The 19,938-nt window shown below is 40.0% G+C and overlaps 1 protein-coding gene and 1 long non-coding RNA gene across 3 annotated transcripts in view; one reads left to right on the top strand and one right to left on the bottom strand.

The window, feature by feature from the left end:
• The window catches only part of slc35f3b (solute carrier family 35 member F3b), a 166,002-nt gene that overhangs the window by 3,946 nt on the left and 142,118 nt on the right, over positions 1-19,938 (top strand). Inside the window, exon 3 of one of the 2 annotated variants that reach the window (XM_062058324.1) lies at positions 12,232-12,270. The exons of the other annotated variant lie outside the window; for it this stretch is intronic. Within the exon in view, the coding sequence (XP_061914308.1) occupies positions 12,232-12,270 (39 nt within the window). The remainder of the gene's footprint in view (positions 1-12,231; positions 12,271-19,938) is intronic. 2 annotated transcript variants of the gene reach the window in all.
• LOC133657247 (uncharacterized) overlaps positions 1-19,938 on the bottom strand; it is a 66,754-nt gene that overhangs the window by 29,809 nt on the left and 17,007 nt on the right. The gene's annotated exons all lie outside the window — the stretch shown is intronic.

The following is a 19,938-nucleotide window of genomic DNA, read 5'->3' as shown; positions in this document are numbered from 1 at the left end:
GAAGAAGAAGCTTTTATCTTCATCTCACATCTCGGAGAGAGACTCTGTATACGGCATTTGCATCATTTAACCCTTAATTCACCCTGGTCAAAATAGAATACCACTTTGTTGAGCCACAACAGTTGTAACAATTTAGCTTATCTTTTCATTTTCTGGCATAACTCATGTGGCAGCCCGGGGGGAAAATCTGGTCGAGAATGACGCCTGAGTTCAGTTCAAAACTTGGGAGACAAACATTTTGCAACAAATTCCTAAAAACACTCCTGTTGTATAGAGGAACTTGGACCACTGTAAACGCATTGGAAGGTCCTTGCATTGACATTTTAGGGTCCAAACTTGTGATTTACATATCTGAGGTGTTCCTCAAGGCACCCCTTTAAGCCCTCTCTCCATTTTGGCAGTTGCCATTTTTTTGGTAATGTGATTTCTCAATCAACCAATCAATCAATCAAACTTTATTTATATAGCACTTTTTATACACAGGCAAGTGGCAAATACAAAGTGCTGTGTACACAAAAAAATAAGAGAGCGCGCACACACACACACGTACACACACACACACACACACACTTGCTTAGGCGGTCCATCGTAGTCGAAGATGACGTAGCTTCCATTTTGTTGCTCTGGTCGGTGGCTATCGTTGCTGACGACGATGCCACTCCATATGACTATGAAGTCCGATCCTGGAACCACACGTCCTGCCACAGTGGGGACATGTCAGGCCTGGATCAGGGGGCTGGGATGGTTCTGGAACTGCATGGTGGTGTCTTCGCCTCCGCTGATCCCTCCGGTGTTGGTTCCGACACTCCTCCAGATACATGACCCCGTCATGGCATAGCGAGCGCCACAGCGATCGATTGGCTGCAGCTGTCTCAAGTTCGTAGGGTTTGATGTTGCACCTCTTCAATATCCCTTTCAGTTGGTCTTTGTACCGCAGCTTTTGTCCTCCGGGCTTTCTGCTGGCTGAAAGGAGCTGACCATAAAGCATCTGACGAGGCAATCGGTGTCCTGGAATTCGGATGGTGTGACCAACCCACCGGAGTTGTCGCTGTGCCAGGGTGGCCTCTATGCTTATGGACTCAGTGCGCTGTAAGATGTCCGTATGAGGAACTCGATCCTGCCATGTGATGCCAAGAATGCGTTGGAGACATCTGATGTTAAATGCATCAAGGCAGCGGATGTGTCTGCGGTATATTGTCCAGGCTTCTGACCCATACAGCAGAGTTGAAACACACACCGCCCTGTAGACAGACACTTTTGTTGAGGTTCGAAGGTGGTTGTTTTCAAACACCCGGGAGCACAGTCTTCCAAAGGCAGAGGAGGCTGAGTTGATACGAGCCTGGATGTCATCATCGATCTGGCATGTTGGGGTCAGAGTACTGCCAAGGTAGCAAAACTGCTCAACGAGTTTGAGGGGTGTGCCGCTGATGGTAAAGACAGGGGGTGTAGGGGATGGGGACCTCTCCTGGATGAGAACCTCTGTTTTCTGGATGTTGATCACCAGACCTAGTGAGCGGTAGACTGATGACATGGTGTCTAGTGCATGCTGCATGGCATCAGGAGTGTGGGCGAGGAGTGCGCAGTCGTCTGCATATTGCAGCTCCTGGATGTTGGTGCCTGACATCTTCGTCTTTGCCTGCAGGCGCCGGATGTTGAATAGGCTCCCATCCAGGCGAAACTCGATGGAGACACCACTATCCTTTGTGATGGACTGGCGGAATAGGAGTGTGGCTGCTGCCAGGAAAAGATTGAAGATCGCTGGGGCCAGTACACACCCCTGCTTCACCCCTACTTTCACTGGGAAAGAAGGGGACTGTTCACTGCCTACAAGTACACAGGCCTGCATACCATCGTGAAACTGTTTTAGGATGCTGAGAAACTTGGGGGGCACACCAAACTTCTTGAGGATGCTCCAGAGCAAATCACGGTCAACTGTGTCAAAGGCCTTGGCGAGGTCAATAAAGGTAATGTAGAGGTCCTTTTTTTGTTCCCTGCATTTCTCCTGGATTTGACGGGCAGCGAAGATCATGTCTAGTGTACTTCGGTTCTTTCTGAAGCCACACTGTGTCTCTGGGAGGATGCCCTCTGTTAAAAATGAAAGGCGAGAAAGCATAATTTTCGCAAGTACCTTGCCGGCCACTGAGAGAAGGGAGATGCCACGACTGTTTCCACAAGATGATTTATCTCCTTTCTTCTTGTAGATGGTGACAATGTTGCTGTCTTTCCATTCTTGAGGCAGGGCCTCCCTGTGCCAGATGGCTAGTATGAAGTGAAACAGCTTCCGCTTCAGTAGATAGCCTCCCTTCTTCAGTATCTCAGCCGGAATTCCGTCAGGGCCAGGGCTCTTGTTGTTTTTGAGGCTCCTGATTGCAGTAAGGACCTCACTGAACATGGGGGGATCATCAAGGAAGGGAGAAGGCGGGAGATCTGGGAGTGCATTGAGCACTGATGGATCAGAGGGGTTTATTTTATTGAGCAGTGAGTCGAAGTGCTCAGCCCAACGCTCAAGAATTTGTTGTTTATCCTTGAATAACACGTGTCCGTCTGCGGATCTTACTGGAGCGATGCTTCGCTTTTGTGGGCCATAGATGGATTTTGCAGCAGCGTAGAATGCGTAGGTATTATTAGCATCTGCATATCCCTGGATCTCCTGGGCTTTTTTGAGCCACCACTCATTTTCCATGAACCACAGTTGTTTCTGTCTCAGCTCTGGTTGTTTTATAATGGTGGAGGAGTGATGGAGAGTGAGGGTTGGAGAGCAGGGCAGCATGGGCTTTGCGCTTGGCGTCCAGCAGCTCCTGTATTTCTACCGAGCTGTTGTCGAACCAGTCTTGATGGTGCTTCTGAGTAAAGCCGATGGTTTCAGAGGCAGCTTGATGTAATGTTGACCTCAGTTTTGCCCACTCACTGTCCATGTCACAGGTGGTACCGTAATCCTCCAAGGTGGAAAGCCCCGTAGCTAGCTTGCTGCGGTAGTGAGATGTACACTCTGGAGAATCCAGGGCCCTGCAGTTCAGTCGCTTTCTTGGCTGCTGTTTCTTGTGCGGGGGTCGGATTTTCATCCTCAGCTTGGATCTGATCAGCCGGTGGTCAGTCCAGCATTCAGCCCCACGTAAGGCCCTGGTTATGCAGACGTCTTGTCGATCTTGTTGCCGTGTAATTATATAGTCCAGCAGGTGCCAATGTTTGGACCGTGGGTGCATCCAAGATGTTATGTATTTCTTTTTTAACTGAAAAATTGTGTTAGTGATGAGAAGTTGGTGCTCAGAGCACAGAGAGAGGAGTCGAATGCCGTTGTTGTTTATTTTCCCAGATCCATGAGGCCCGATTATTTTAGTCCAGAGCTGGGCATCTGTGCCAACTCGGGCATTGAAGTCACCCATGAGGACAAGCTTATCGGACTTAGGGACTCTGGATAGGGCAGCCGCAAGAGACTCGTAGAAGGCATCTTTGATGTTGCTATCAGCATCCAGGGTAGGGGCATACGCACTGAGTAGCGTAGCAAACCGGCCTTTCACCAGGAGGATACGCCAGGTCATGAGCCGCTCACTGATGCTTTGGGGGGACTCTGGGATGTTATTGAGTAATTTGCTTTTTACAGCAAAGCCAACTCCATGGAGCCTACGTTCGCCTTCCGGGAGACCCTTCCAGAAGACCCTTCCAGAAGAAGGTGTAGCCTTCACCGACTTCTGTCAGGGAGTCTTCACCAGACAACCGAGTTTCGCTGAGTGCTGCGATGTCGACATTGTATCTCTTGAGCTCATGTGCAATGAGCGCCGTCCGTCTATGACAGACCTGGGCATTCTGCGGCCCGCAGGCCGCATCCGGCTCTTTGTACGTCCCTGTCCGGCCCACGTGAGGCCAATTATAAATTACAAAATAAATTTTAAAAAGTATCTATTTCGAGTGTGCAATACAACGGTGCTGCTTTTGTTTTGAAAAGCGTTATTTGTATTACTTCCGTGTGGACGTATGCACACACACACACACACACACACACGCACACACACACCCACACACACACACGCACACACACACACACACGCACACGTACACACACAGTAACAAAAAAAAAACATGGCATGGTACTGAGGATTTGAGTAAAAACACTACCTTTGAGGCACCCACACGGGAGAATAACTAAAATTAACGCCATCTAAAAAACAGTATAAAATATATGTAAAAATAAAATGTACCGGTATATAATAAATATTACATTAATAAGTTAATACAAATGTAACATTGAGAGAATAATAGTAGTAATATTAATAATTAAGACACAATACATAATTAAAAACATTTAAGATGATCAGTAAAAAGCCTAATTAAAAAGGTATTCTTTAGCCTTTTTTTTTATTTCAACGGTCTCTGCAGTCCTGAGGCTTTCTGGCAAGCTGTTCCACAGGTGGGGGTCATAATGGCTAAATACCGCCTCAGCGTGGGTCTTTGTTCTGGTATTTGGTAAAGATAAAAGTTTGGTGCCAGAGTATCTAAGGATCCGTGAGGGTTGATACAGTAAAAGCAGGTCAGATAGATGAGAAGGAGCAAGGCCATTAGGCATGTAAAAACTAATAATATAACTTTAAAATCGACCCTGAAGTGGATGGGGAGCCAATGCAGCGACTTTAAAACTGGTGTAATATGCTCCCGCCCCCTGGTCCTTGTCAGCACATGTGCAGCTGAGTTTTGTAATAATTGTAGACTTTTGATATTCTTCTCGGGCAAGGCCAGAGAGCAGGGCACTACAATAGCTAAACGGCAGGAAATCAAAGCGAGCATTAGCACCTACCTGTTGGCCTGAGAAAGAAACGGGCGGACTCTGGCCATGTTCTTAAGATGATAAAAACCTAGTTGTGTAACATTTTTGATATGTGGGATAAAAGTCAGCTCGAATTTAAAAAAATTGCCCAGATTTTTTATAGATTGTGTTGGTTTAAAATCTCGTAATTTTGGTAAAAGTTTGTCCCTCTGGTCTTTACCTTTAAAAACTTGGTTTTGTCCTGGTTGTGCTGTAGGAAATGTATGTAACTAAGGTGTTGCTTGCTTGTTTGTCAGTAGTCATTTTTCAACTTCTTTAGTTATACTAGTAGTGTTCTTCAGTTCCATTTTAGGTCCTCTCTTTTTCATTATTTGGTTTATTAGTTGTAAGAGACAGCAGATTCCTAAAAACACTAGGGTTCTGTCATAGAGGTGATATTTGACCATACTTGCCAACCCTCCCGTTTTTAGCGGGAGACTCCCGGTATTCAGCGCCTCTCCCGATAACCTCCCGGCAGAAATTTTCTCCCGACAAACTCCCGGTATTCAGCCGGAGCTGGAGGCCACGCCCCCTCCAGCTCAATGCGGACCTGAGTGGGGACAGCCTGTTCTCACGTCCGCTTTCCCACAATATAAACAGCTTGCCTGCCCAATGACGTCATAACTGTAGAATGATCGAGGGCGAGTTCTTGGTTTCTTATGTGGGTTTATTGTTAGGCAGTTTCATTAACGTCCTCCCAGCGCGGTAACAACACACAACAACAGCAGTCACGTTTAGTCTACCGTAAAGCAGTTCGTCTGCCGTAAACAGCAATGTTGTGACACTCGTAAACAGGACAATACTGCCATCTACTGGATATCCTCCAGAACACTGAAATTCAAGTATTTCTTTTATTTATCTGTATAATAAAATATATATATATATATATATATATATATATATATATATATATATATATATATATATATATATATATATATATATATATATATATATATATATATATATATATATATATATATATATATATATATATTAGGGCTGCAACTAACGATTAATCTGACAATCGATTAATCTGTCGATTATTACTTCGATTAATCGATTAATAATCGGATAAAAGAGACAAACTTTATTTCTATCCTTTCCAGTATTTTATTGGAAAAAAAACAGCATACTGGCACCATACTTATTTTGATTATTGTTTCTCAGCTGTTTGTACATGTTGCAGTTTTTTTTTTTTTAAAAGCCTCTGCGCATGCGTATAGCATAGATCCAACGAATCGATGACTAAATTAATCGGCAACTATTTTTATAATCGATATTAATCGATTTAATCGATTAGTTGTTGCAGCCCTAATATATATATATATATATATATATATGAAATACTTGAGTTGGTAAATTCTAGCTTAAATATATTCCCCTCTTAACCACGCCCCCACCCACGAGCACGCCCCACACCACCCACCCCCCACCTCCCGGTATCGGAGGTCTCAAGGTTGGCAAGTATGTATTTGACTACCTTTTTTGCAGAAAGTCTTTAAAAACAGCAGACATAAAAACAATAACTAAAAGATAACATTAACTGTAAATATGTTTTTATTAAGTAAATAGTCCTGTATATTGATTTAAACTAAAATGTATACATTTTAACTACCTTGGAACCAAACTGGAAAACTAGAATTAGTAGCCTGTACCTGTTTCCTAAAATTAAACTGCCATAAACACAAATAATTTAAGTCCTATATGTTTCATATTATGCTATGAAATATTATTAATTCAAGATATATACTATATATATATATTTAAGATTCCACTGGGTTGAGTTTTTCCTTGCCCTGATGTGGGCTCTGAACTGAGGATGCCGTTGTGGCTTGTGCAGCCCTTTGAGACACTTGTGATTTAGGGCTGTATAAATAAACATTGATTGATTGATTGATTGATTGACTTGAGTCCCAGAACAAGCCATCAATCCACTGTGTTTACATTTAACCAACCACAGAAGACGCAACGCAATTTAAACCGATCAGAAAGAACATAAGGCGGGTCTTGGCGTTTCTCTTTCACGCACCTCAGCTGTTTTTTTCTGATTGGTCTAAATTGCGCAATGTCTTCCATGGTTGGTTAAATGTAGGCACACCTCGGATACGCACAAACATACGCACAAACAGATTGTATTACACGCATGCACTTCTGAATGCGAGTGCACAAGTTGTATTACACGCTCACAAATCTGTATGCACTCGCTCTAATCAAATGTCACGAGAAGTAGACAGCCTATCAAGAGTTCCTTCCGATTAGGGACAGACAGACAACTTAAAGCACACGTACGCAGATCTAAAACACGCGTACGTGGATTTGAATACAAACACCTGGATTGATATACAGACAGTGAAATTAGTACACACGCACGCAAATTGGATTACACGCGCACAGATTGAGATACACGATTGCAAATAATTTTGCTACAATAATACTTCCATAATACACATACTGCAGGGTTTCCCACACATTCATTTATTTGTTGCGGCCCGCCACGAAAGAATGACGTCCGCCACAAATAAAAAAATAAAAATAAAAATTTAAAAAAAAATTATTTTTATTTTTTTTATTTTATTTTTTTTGTCCTCTCCAGCTTCTCAGGCAAATCATACAGTTGATGTAGATGCCCCTATCGACTGTTCAGATTTACTTTACAAAAGAGAAGTGTAGGATACTTCTCTTGTTGCCTTATTTGTATTTGACTTTATTAAATGTATTTATATTAGAAACACAACATGTGTATATAACAAAGGGTGCAAAGTCTGCAGGCAGTAGGAAACACATGGTTAAGTGTAGGGAGTAAAACTGATGGCAGTCTAAAGTTCAAGGTTTTTGGAGCTCTTTGTTCAGTGGATCAGATGTTTGATGAAGCTCTGTGTCTATCTACCACCACTACTGTTTTCTGTTTATTTGTTACTGACTGTGGCAGGACACCTCTGCCTCTGTTTCACTTTATGTTGCTGGTAAATAATATGGTTGTAGTAGTAGGCTAAAGTTCAATTATTTAGTATGCACTAATTAAAGGGGCAGAGCTTTGAGACATTTTAGCTTTCATATTTTATAAGATATATTTTTGTAAGAACCACAATTAATAAATATATTTCAGTGAATAACTTATTGTTCAAATCTGTATATAAATATGTACATGAAGTGTTGTAATTATATTGTAAAATGGATGGATGGATGGATGGACGTTTAAAACAAAACTGTTATTATTAATTATTAAGTATACATTTTTTGAGCCTTTTTAGAGAAAATCAAATCATTGTAGTAAATTATGCAAATTACTCGATGATGTCACGGTGACCACGCCCATAGCCACGCCCCCACCGCCACAGGTATCTTGGCAGTTTATGGGAAACACTGTACTGTACATACACAAGCACACATACACTCATGCATATAATCACGTTTCATCAAACATACATAAACGTTGTCCCCCTTAAAGAAAACTGGGTAAAACACGGCACACTGATAAAGCTTAAACAATTTTTACTATAACAATCTACAAGGTTAATATAGTCTTATTTCTTTCCTTTCATTTATCTGCCCTATTTTGTAATTTAGGTTTTCATATCATTTATGTATTGTTGCATATGGTACGATTGTATTGTTGATAATAGAGGTAAATATCAATATTCATTATCAATTGTGGTAGTTTTGTTGGCTTTTTTATTGTTCTATTTGTAGTGCAATAATGTTTGTCATTTCTGGGTTATTATTATCTACCTCAGTAACTGGTTCTTTGCTATCATTTTTTGTATCATATTTTGTACATATCCTGCGCCAAACATTAAGTAACAAATGTAAAACAAAACAAAAAAAGCTTCATGTACAATTTTGCAAATGTACTGTAATAGGTGTAGTAGTTTCTATAATTAACTGATCACCTTTGAAAGTGTTCATGCATGGATTGTAAATTTAAATAATATTTCAAGAAATAATTTGACTGCATTTTACCTGCCACGATAATGAGCATGCAAAAACACAGTAGAGCACTCACATTCCAGGCACCTTATTACCCCCCACCCACTGCTCCACTGAAACTGGAGTGACCACTCACACGCACACACACACACACACACACACACACACACACACACACACACACACACACACACACACACACACACACACACACACACACACGCACGCACGCACGCACGCACGCCCGCACGCACACACACACGCACACACACACACACACACACACACACACACACACACACACACACACACACAAACAAAACACATGTGCAAGTCAAAGCCACACAAGCGCACTACTGCCTGTGCAAAGAGCCAAATATCATCTACTGTAAAACGTTGCTGATGAATTCAAAAGTGCTGGTGACTCACTCTCCCTGGAGTCGTACAGCATATGCACCAGTTTTATTTAAAAAAATCCCATTCACTATTTTAATTTTCCTGAGGGAACTCTCCTGAAGGAATCAATAAAGTACTATCTATCTATCTATCTATTTTATTTAGCGGTAAACACCCACTCATAATAACACAGCATGCAGTATAACCCCTCTGCTGCTTTCAAAATGCCTTTGTAGTTTATTATAATTAAAAATACAAATGTTTAATTTGTTGATAAACTAGGCGGGAGAAAGATCTAAATGCCTTCTTTGACGTCACTGTGAGTTGAATTAACTTGCCTGTGTGGCATCATCATCGCTCAAAGTAGAGCAAACATGGTTGTAAATCATCGAATGGCATATAAATAGCATTGTGCATTTTCAGGTACGGTTAATGTTGTTAGCAAAACAAAAGCTTGTCTGCAGGGGTGAGGAAGGCACTTCTAATTTGACGTGATAATGGATGCTCTCTGCAGTTAATTTACATGTTTATACAGGTTAACATGTGACCACCTGGCATCGTTGCCTGTAACGTGACCCCAGGATGCAGAGACGGCAGGCGCCGTGCAGGTAAAAAGTGAATTTATTGGCACAAAAACAAAAAAATAGTACAGCTAGAGTCCACAGAAAGCAAACACCTCAGTAGCGTAGCCACTAAGAATGAAAGATGGTCCAGCCCTCTCCAGAGGAACAAAGGTGTGTACTGATTGGCAATCAGGAACAGATGAGGGAGGCCAGAGAAGAAGAGGCACGAAATGAAAACATACAGGAAGTGGAAACGAGAAAACAAGAGTGCTGGAACAGAAATAACACCAAGCGAAAGAAAATAAACACAAGTCCAAAACTGTCATGGATGATCAAGACAAACATTATAAGCAATTGAAATCTTTTTTGTGTATGCTGATAGTGATGATAATATTTGCATTGAAGTTGCAGCAGAGATACCCTGAAATGTATATTGAAAGAAAATAGATAGGGTTGAAAATCTATACTGTGCTTGTTGCCATGGTAATGAGATTGCACAGGCAACCATAACAATAACGGCGCTGTTTCCATAAACTTGCACTGTCAGAGATGTTTTCTAATGTGTTCATTTTTTACTCAAAAATACTGTTGTGTAAATAATAGCCTTAATGTTTTGTGACCCTGAACAGGATAACGTATACATTATATACAAGTACATAAACACCTATTACAACTTTGTCCACTGTGAAGTGGAAGTGGGTCTTTGTTCTTTCCCCAATATAACAAACCCAGCACCCTCACGAAGCACATTTACAGCTTGGTGAGGCATGAAATGAGTTTGGCTTTTAATTTAGGCTCAGTTTGGTCATCATGAACCAGGTACCCGGAACAGGTTGGATAGACGTCATGCTCATTTACACCTGACTGTGACAGTCCTGCCAGGGTATGACTGACTTTGACTGAAAATATGGAACGTGTCCAAACTCAGCTTGGATTTTCTCATGAGAGCTCAGGCGAAAAAAAATTATAATCAAACATATGTTTTTTTGTTTCAGACATGCCTAAAAAGTCACATTAAGGAAGATTCCATAGCTAAAATCGCACAATTCAACATGTCCGAAAAGCAGTAGGATGAAGCAGCGCTTATTTATCAATTATTCATGATTCATTACACCATAGCTTTGGAAACTATGCTTACACCATTTTGTTTTAATTTTATCATTTAAATGTTTTCACTTCCTGTAAGACAAGAAAGGAAAACTAAATAAGCAAAGAGAATTTGGAAAAAAAGACGCAGCAGTGTAAAGCTTGTGCAGTGTGCCAATAAAAACAAAAATAAGATCACAATTCTCAAAGTACTGTATTTTCAGCACACTGGTAATCAAGCTGCACCCACCAAATCTTAGAAGTTAAATATATTTTTACATATATTTACCACACCGGACTATAAGCCGCAGATATATACGTTGTGAAATGGGATATTCTTATATGTGTATTTACATACCTTGATTGTTTCCAAACGGTGCCAGTAACACAGCATTAAAACAGCTGATCAAACAAAACAGAAGTCATAGTCACTGACCCACTAGCTGCGAAAGCCAGCACTCCAATCACCTAAACAGACTCAATAACTCGGATTCTTGCAATGTATCATTTGGTATAATAATTATAATGAAACTTTTTTTTAAAACAGGTTACAGGTACGAAAAGCTCCTTCTGGTTGCCTGGCGATGGCCTAAAATATATATATTTTTAAATGATTCTTATAAAAAAATATATATATACATATGTATGTACAGTTCAGGCCAAAAGTTTGGACACGCCTTCTACTCATTCAATGTGTTTTCTTTATTTTCATGACTATTTACATTGTAGATTGTCACTGAAGGCATCAAAACTATGACATGTGGAGTTATGTACTTAACAAAAAAAGGTGAAATAACTGAAAAGATGGTTTATATTCTAGTTTCTTCAAAATAGCCACCTTTTGCTCTGATTACTGCTTTGCACACTCTTAGCATTCTCTTGATGAGCTCCAAGCACACGTGTGAAGTGAAAACCATTTAATGTGACTACCTCTTGAAGCTCATTGAGAAAATGCCAAGAGTGTGCGAAAAAGTACAGTACAGGCCAAAAGTTTGGCCTTTACTGTATATAAATACATTTTTATAAAGACATTTTTGAAAATTATTAATCAATTTAGAATCAGGATGAAGAAGAAACGCGATTCGGATGTGAATCAGTTTTTGTGTCCGCCCCTAGTGTGCACCATGTTTAGCCTCGTCCTCCAGTGATAATGATATTTGTTAATAATACTAAGAAATGCAGTCTATTTTCTGTAATAGAGGTGATATTATCAGCTTTGAGGAGCGTCTCCACACTGTGTATGGAGACACATAATTACCTGTTACCCGCTTGTCAGCCGGGGGACTAAAAATAAATAATTGTCAGCCAGAGGGGATTGGCTATTAGAAGACATTAATCGTATGTACTTATTCACGAAAATTGGCCGATCGATCGGCACATGCCTATTTATTTTGGCTTTGATGTAACTGAAGTCAGCATAGCAGCTTTGGTACAAATGTTATTCTTTATTTTTCTTAGGCTGCTGCAGCTCCCCTGACGTTTTCTGTTACTGCTCAGGTGAGGTCCAACTCGCACCCTTGTACTTTTGCATTACCTTTTGTACAAAATCCCCTTACTTCTATCTTGATAAACATTTGTTTTTGTCCCTATCAACAATATGGCTTCACACTTCTCTGCTGTCATCCACATTCTGTTGCGGAATGGTATCCTGGGAAATGCTGTCAATCAAAAGCTGCAAAAGGAGCTTAAAGAAGCAATTAAGTTAAAATATAACGGCTAGAAAAATACAACAGATGGATCCGTGTTACAATTAAGCGATGGATTTGTACAGCAACCACGGAGCTACAGTACATCGATATAGTGCGACCATAAACAAGCCACTTTTTACGCTTAATGTCCCCCTGGTGATATGAACCTGTCACGGTGTGTATTCATCTGGAAGAGAAAGCTCGTCATGCATTGTGTAGAAAAAGTTGTCGTCATGTAGGCTGGCGCTCACTCGCATCATCCACATGAACGGAGTCGCCATGACACCACGCTCATGCATCCATGCTCCCACTCTTCCAAATAGAGAAGTCATTAAAAAGTACCGCATCAACATTTTCTCTGGCAGTTTCATCTTGATGCTTTAGCATTTTTGCATGCATATTTAATAAAACTCTGTTTCATGTTTTAGTGCTATGCTGCTGAACATACGGAACATACCATTCCCAGAGGACTTGCACATCATTACATATTTAATATTAGATATAAATTGCAACCGTTTTGGAGGTATTGGATAATTTGCACATGCAGCCTTTTTTTTTTAGCTGGTGGATATTTGATAATAATAGCTTTGAAAACTATGTTTTGTCTTTTTTGCAAGCACTTAGTGAACCATTTATAAAAATAAATCTTTCTAGCATATTCTTATGTTTGCAATAGTTCTCTACTGCAAATACTTAAAAGTACATGAACAGAATTAAATAATGTTACCTTAATCTTTGCCACTGCACTTTTTTTGTGGGATGAGAAAAAGATAGTTGTTCCCTCATTATTTTTGGATCAGAGAGAAGAAGGAGGTGTAGCTTCCAGACAACGCACTAGCAACCTTTCCTACTCAATAATAAGACCACTACGCTGCTTAGATATTATTTGTATTAGGGCTGCACGATTATGGCCAAAATAACAACTCCGATTATTTTTTATGAATATTGAAATCACAATTGTCACAATTATTTATTATCAGGGGCGGAGGGGCTCTGCCGCGGCCTGAGACAGAGCCCGTAGGAGTTTAGAATGGTGTAGTGTAAAATATTGTATAAAATGTTGTGCTGTTATAACTGGCTTAATTTCCACTCTCTCTACCACGTGCAAATAATTTACAAGTGGATCGCTGACGACCATATTGTCAATATTTACCCAGAAAACACTACTAAATCGCCATCAACCGTCCACCACGTGACCTATCATTCACTTGTAAACAGAGAGACGACGGTGAGCATTTACTTGAAGTTCACATGAGTAGAATTACTTCTAGTAGACATAAAACTGGAGCAGCACAAAGCGCAAGGAAAAAGAAAAAAGAGAACAAGGAAAAGCCAAATTACAACGACTGGACACATTTTCTTTGACCTCATGGTGGTTGTTGGCAGCGATTCAAGCCCGCCCAATGCGCCAATACTGCCTGCATCAGGGTGCCACATTTCCAGGTAACAATTCAATTCTAACAATTACTCTACTGCACTATAACAAGGTTTCAGCGGGGCATTAAAAAACATTAAAAGTCATTACATGGATTTTGGGAAAATGGAGGCCTTAAATTGCATGAAAAAGCATTAAATTCGATGTCCAAAGGCATTAAAAATGTATACAATCGTAAGACTGGGCCGGTAGTAGTAAGTCAATCAATCGAACCGTAAATGAAAATGAACTCAATAACTTTGCCGTCACATTTCTACATCTCTCTGTGTGTGTTTTTTCCGTCTGCGGCTTTCAAACTGAATATAAGAGTTCTTTTAAGGTCCGGTCTGAAAGTGTGAAAAGTGCTGCCTCAATACCGGACAGATCCATATAGAGTTTGAGCAGAAATATGTCATTTATGAAATAACCATACTAAGGCTGCAGCTAACGATTATTTTTCTATCGATTAATCTATAGATTTTTTTACCGATTATTTTTTTATTTAAAATGAAGATGAAAAAATAAATGTAGGCCAGTTTTTTCAAAAGGCATGGCTTTTATTTACAAAAAAAAAGAAGTATGGCCACTCAGTCAACATTGACAACAACATGACTAAATATTCTGTGACAATGTAAACATTTAAAACTTTTAACATTTAACAAAATTAAAAGTAGCTTATTTGCTTTTTAATGTGCAAATATAAAAGTCAACATCCAGTGCAAATCTTAATATTCTGCAATAGTATAAGCATTTCAAAAGTAAAAGTATTGCTTATTTTGCTTTAAAATGTGCAAAAATAAAGATAAACATCCAATACAAAAAAGTGCAAAACGAAATATTCTGTAACAACAGTGTAAACATTTCAACAAAAGTGAAAGTATTGCTTATTTGCTAAAATGTGCAAAAATAAAGATAAACATCCAATACAAAAACGTGCCAATCTAAATATTCTGGAGCACTGTAAACATTAAGTATTGCTTTTAAAATGTGCAAAATAAACATCCAGTCCAACACAATACACAATAACCAATTCTACTCATTCCAGTGAGTAACTAACAGTTGTAATGAAGAAAGGTTAGCATGTCCACATGCTCTGGTTCTTTTCTTGTTTACAATATTCCCAGCAGCTGAAAATAGGCGCTCAGAAGGGGTCGATGTGGCTGGAACTGAGAGGTAATTAGCCTTCACCTCAAGCCAGGACTGCGAGTGAGCTGAGCTGCAGTTTAAGTTTCTAGAAGGTCAACGGGCTCATAGTGATGTTACTAGTAGTTGACTGGGAGGTGTTTATTATCATTTGGGGAGAGTCCGCTGCCTGATGCTCACCTGCTAAACACCTATCTGCTCGACGCTGAAGCGCTGACTACATGCGCTCTGAATATGCACTGCTGATTGGCTGTTAATGCTCTGAATACGCACTGCTGATTGGCTGGTAACGCTTTCTGTGTACCAATCAGATGGTTGTGTGGGTGGGACAATGCTGCGTGCTGAGACAGAAGCAGAAGGAGCAAAGCAGCTTGTTAAGACTTTAGCTTTAGCTTAGAAACTCGTTCGGTACACCCCCGTACCGAACCGAAACCCCCGTACCGCAACGGTTCAATACAAAACACGTACCGTTACACCCCTAGCAGATACAAATGACACATTCATGTTTTTGTGTAATGATGACAACGTATACTCGCGCGGACGATTGACTAGTTGATGGTTTTCTTTTCAAATGTTCGTTCATAGCCGTTGTGCTGCTATGACAGGCCATTTCCGCTCGACACAGTGTGCATACAACAACATTATTAGGCTGTTTATTGAAATACTCCCACACTTTTGACGACTTTTGGTGTGCTTTTTCCCCCTCGCTCGCACCGCTCGCATCGTCTGCTTTGATCGTCTGCTTTGCGCTTCGCCATGACGGTAGTGTGACGTAAATATGCGACGCGTCGACGCACAAAAACGGCGTCGACGTATTTACGTAACCGATGACGTCGACTACGTCGACGCGTCGTTTCAGCCTTAAACCATACACTTCAAAACTTCACAAAATGCTGTGTTACATGAATTGTTTTTATTTTTCCTAAAGTACTTTCTAACATTACATTAACCACAAATAATGTAAAAAAACAAACAAACCCAAACATGTTTGTTGAACTCTAACAAACAAGCTTTGTTCTTTTCTAACACCACAATGTGGTTCACTACAACAGTTTGGCCGATCAAACACAAATAAGAGTGATACCTCCACCATCTATTACACAAGCTTAGTGCTGCCCTGACAACTCAGCGTTCTGTCACTTTACAGTCTGCATTCAATTATTTAATTCAATGTGATAAGGAAACATTTTAATTAGTGTTCACGTTATTGGGAACACAGACAGATTTCACAATTTGACGAGTGACCAGCCCAGCAAACAAACGGCAATATGTATTAAACAAGTCATATTCATGCCGTGGTGTAGCATTCCTTACACCACGTTGTACAGATCGCCTGCTGCATTATCTCCTCCCCGGTACAATTTTTGGGTGGAACAAATGCGACCGTCTCCAATATTGCCCCCCCGGTTCCTATGCTTTTGCAAGCATCCACACCTGTCGCCATCAAACCGTACACCAGGGATCTCACGGAACTGAAACGAGTGAAATGAGGTGACCAGCTGCAGCAGCCCGGGAAAAGTTTGTTAATGCTTGCTGGCGAGGTGATGGAGCTCTGTGTTCATACACAGTGGCCTCTAGCGTGGGCGAAGGCAGCTTCAAGGGGGTTTTCTCTGCCGCTTCGGGCTGTTCAAGTGCTTGATTTGATGTGCAGCGGAGCCTACTTTTTAAATATTAATATCATTAACAATCACTCTAATTTATTCATAGCAGCTGTATTCTTCTGCTGCGCAGCAAGTTTTGGGTTTTAACTTTTTAGTTGATTTATGGGAGCTTATTCGTATTCATCAAATTGTAACATGAAACTTTGTAAACAGAGGAGCTGCATTGTATTTATATGGCCAGGTAAATTCGTATTTTCACATTGATATCTTTATTGTAACAATTGAACATCAAATACAGCTGAACTTATAACATTGCTGTCCTTCTTTAGACTGCAATGTAATTGAAAATAAATAAATCAAAACAAGTCATCCTTAAAAACATTATTATAAAGAAAACAAGGATTAAATAGATTGTAATTGTAAAGATTATCAATCTACAGTAATCCCGTTTATCACTGTTAATTGGTTCCAGACCTGAACGTGGTAAATTCATTTCCGCAAACTAATTTTAAATCAAATATTTTTACAGCTGGAGCATGAAAAACCTGTTTAGGATCTTCCATATACGTTTTCAACATTATGAGACCCCTCTAAACCTGAAATAACAGTCACCTTTACATTTTCACAATCCCACTATTTTCATGTGTTTTCTATCATTTCCTGCCCTTGTGCTCCTATTTTGGTTCAACTCCCTTTTGGATTCCTTGATTTTTCTTTGTGTGCTTTGTACCTTTGTGCAGCATAGCTTTCACTATGCTGGCTGAATCTATTTAGCTTTTTTGTGTACTTCATTGTTGCACTAGTTTTGGTTCATAAATACTTTTTATCTGCACTTCACCTGCCATCTCTGTATTCTGCCGTCAAGACCAACACAACTGTGACACATACCAAGCTCTACTACAGTGGAACATAACTTACATACATATTTTTAATCCAATCATGCATGTATGGAAAATTGGCAATAAATAAATAACATTTGAGGTCTTTAGTAATGTTTGCGGCTAAGCCAATCAGTGGCCATGATATTGAACAGTGCAGTTTGATTAATTTGGTCTCATCTTGTGGCCAATACAACTGCAGTATTAATATTCGTAGTTCATTTTTGTAATTTAGTTCCAAAATACACAGAATATGCTTTTAAAAATCTGCAATAGAGTGAAAATGTGTCAAGTTTTGTGAGTGGTAGCAGTTTTATATGTTGAGGCAATGCCATGTTGGTAAAAAAATGCATAAAATATGTACATAAATGGACATTTCGACCATCCTTGGTACAGTCGAAGCAGCTTGTGTTGCATAACATCAGATGCATAATGGAGTGTGATGCATAGATCATCACACACCTGCTCGTACTGACTGAAATTAAAAATCTGCAAATCTGAATTTTTTTACTTTGAAGCAGGTGACCTCAATGGCATGCATTTCACCGTCTCGTCTTTGGAAAAGAGTGTCACCCAAAGAGGAGCAGATTGCTACAAGGGAGACCATTTTGCTTATTAAGACATGTTAGTGATAGACAGCAGAAAGTCTTTATAGTTCATGTAGGACTTTAGTAATGTGTTTGAATTGCGGAGACAAAAGCAAATTGAAATGTGTTATGCTTTAAATTGAGTGCACATTTTTCTTCTATTAGAAGTCCCCTTTTTATTCCAATCTCAGTTGTGCAGGCACTCTTTCACCTCCTTTCATCTGGTGTTAATTTGAACATTCCCACCCAGACGTAATTAATCTAGCGTTGCCACACAGAGGAGCGGCATTGTGGAGCACAGTGGGGAAAGTGGAAATGAGGTTGTGCCAGCAACTAATGGCCCTGGTTGGCTATGTTGATAGGAGCTTATTTGCTATGTCAGCTTCTGGTGACAGTGCCCCGTGTCGGAGCAAAACTTCACGCTATTTAATGCAAACATAAACAATGACTACATCTTCTCCAAAGTTCACGTTTTTTACCATCAGCCAGAGGCTGACAGTAAATATATGGTGACTAATTCATGTTTGTTTAAAGACTACAGCTGAGTAAAAACACTGCAAGATAGCTCCACTGATCAGCGTTCTTCAACACAAAGATGCCCACCTGCAAGTCAAAATTTCCTTTTTTGTTTTTTTGTCAAGTTTGTTGTAATAGGAATGTGCAATAAATGTGAAATAAACAAGTCGTTTAGCATTCTGTAATGGCGGTACTGTGTTCAGAAAATAAGTTTTATTAACACCCCCAACTGTGTTCAACGAATCAGCGCACAACAGCACAGCCCGACTCCGATAAGGTTCTGGGAACCTTCCAAAAGTCCCACCTAGCTGGCAGAACTAAAAAAAGTTCCTGAAAGACTAAATCTACCCTGGTAGTTTTTGGTGGAAACACATGGGGGAACTTTAATTACTCGGGTGAATGGGAAAATTCCTGTAAAAGTTCCTGCGGTGGAAAAGGGCTTAAATTGTCTTCCGAATTTGTCAATACCAATCCAATCAGCAGATTCCATGTTCTCATAATTCTGTATAAGTAGATAACTTCAAAGTCCTCAATGGATAGAATCCCGAGCTTTTCGTTGAGAAAATCTTGTCAATTACGTTGAGACCAGTCAATCAATTCCATGTTTTAGATTTGGATGACAGTGCGGCGAGAGGCTCCAAAAGAGTTGAGACGAGACAAGACAGATAAGAGATATGGAAAAGAAGAGAAAACAACATTCTCCTCCATGTAAGTGTGCCCTGATTCTAAATATGACATACCGTACACATCATTGTACATTTAATATATCACTATATTTATGCACGGATGATATATGTTGGTCAAAACACATACGGAAGTGATGCCATTCCCTATAGATTAGATAATAGAAAGATGCACGTTTACGCTAAAAAAAAGATGCGTCGAACACAAGACAACATTCATACTTATACAAACTCACTTCTGACATGTCTTTGTTTATTATTTTAAAAAATTACAAGTTTTGTTAGATAAAATTTGTCATATCCCTACTATTTTAAAGCTGCTAAACTCTGTTCCACCTTGACTACATACACTATATTGCCAAAATTATTTGGCCACCCATCCAAATGATCACAATCAGGTGTCCTAATCACTTGGCCCGGCCACAGGTGTATAAAATCAAGCACTTAGGCATGGAGACTGTTTCTACAAACATTTCTGTAAGAATGGGCCGCTCTCAGGAGCTCAGTGATTTTCAGCGTGGAACTGTCATAGGATACCACCTGTGCAACAAATCCAGTCGTGAAATTTCCTCGCTTCTAAATATTCCAAAGTCAACTGTCGGCTTTATTATAAGAAAATGGAAGACTTTGGGAACAACAGCAACTCAGCCACAAA

This window comes from Entelurus aequoreus, linkage group LG09, assembly GCF_033978785.1.
Source record: "Entelurus aequoreus isolate RoL-2023_Sb linkage group LG09, RoL_Eaeq_v1.1, whole genome shotgun sequence".
NCBI classification, from domain to species: domain Eukaryota; kingdom Metazoa; phylum Chordata; class Actinopteri; order Syngnathiformes; family Syngnathidae; genus Entelurus; species Entelurus aequoreus.
The sequence above is the reverse complement of the archived record's forward strand: the minus strand, read 5'-3'. Positions and strand labels throughout refer to the sequence as shown.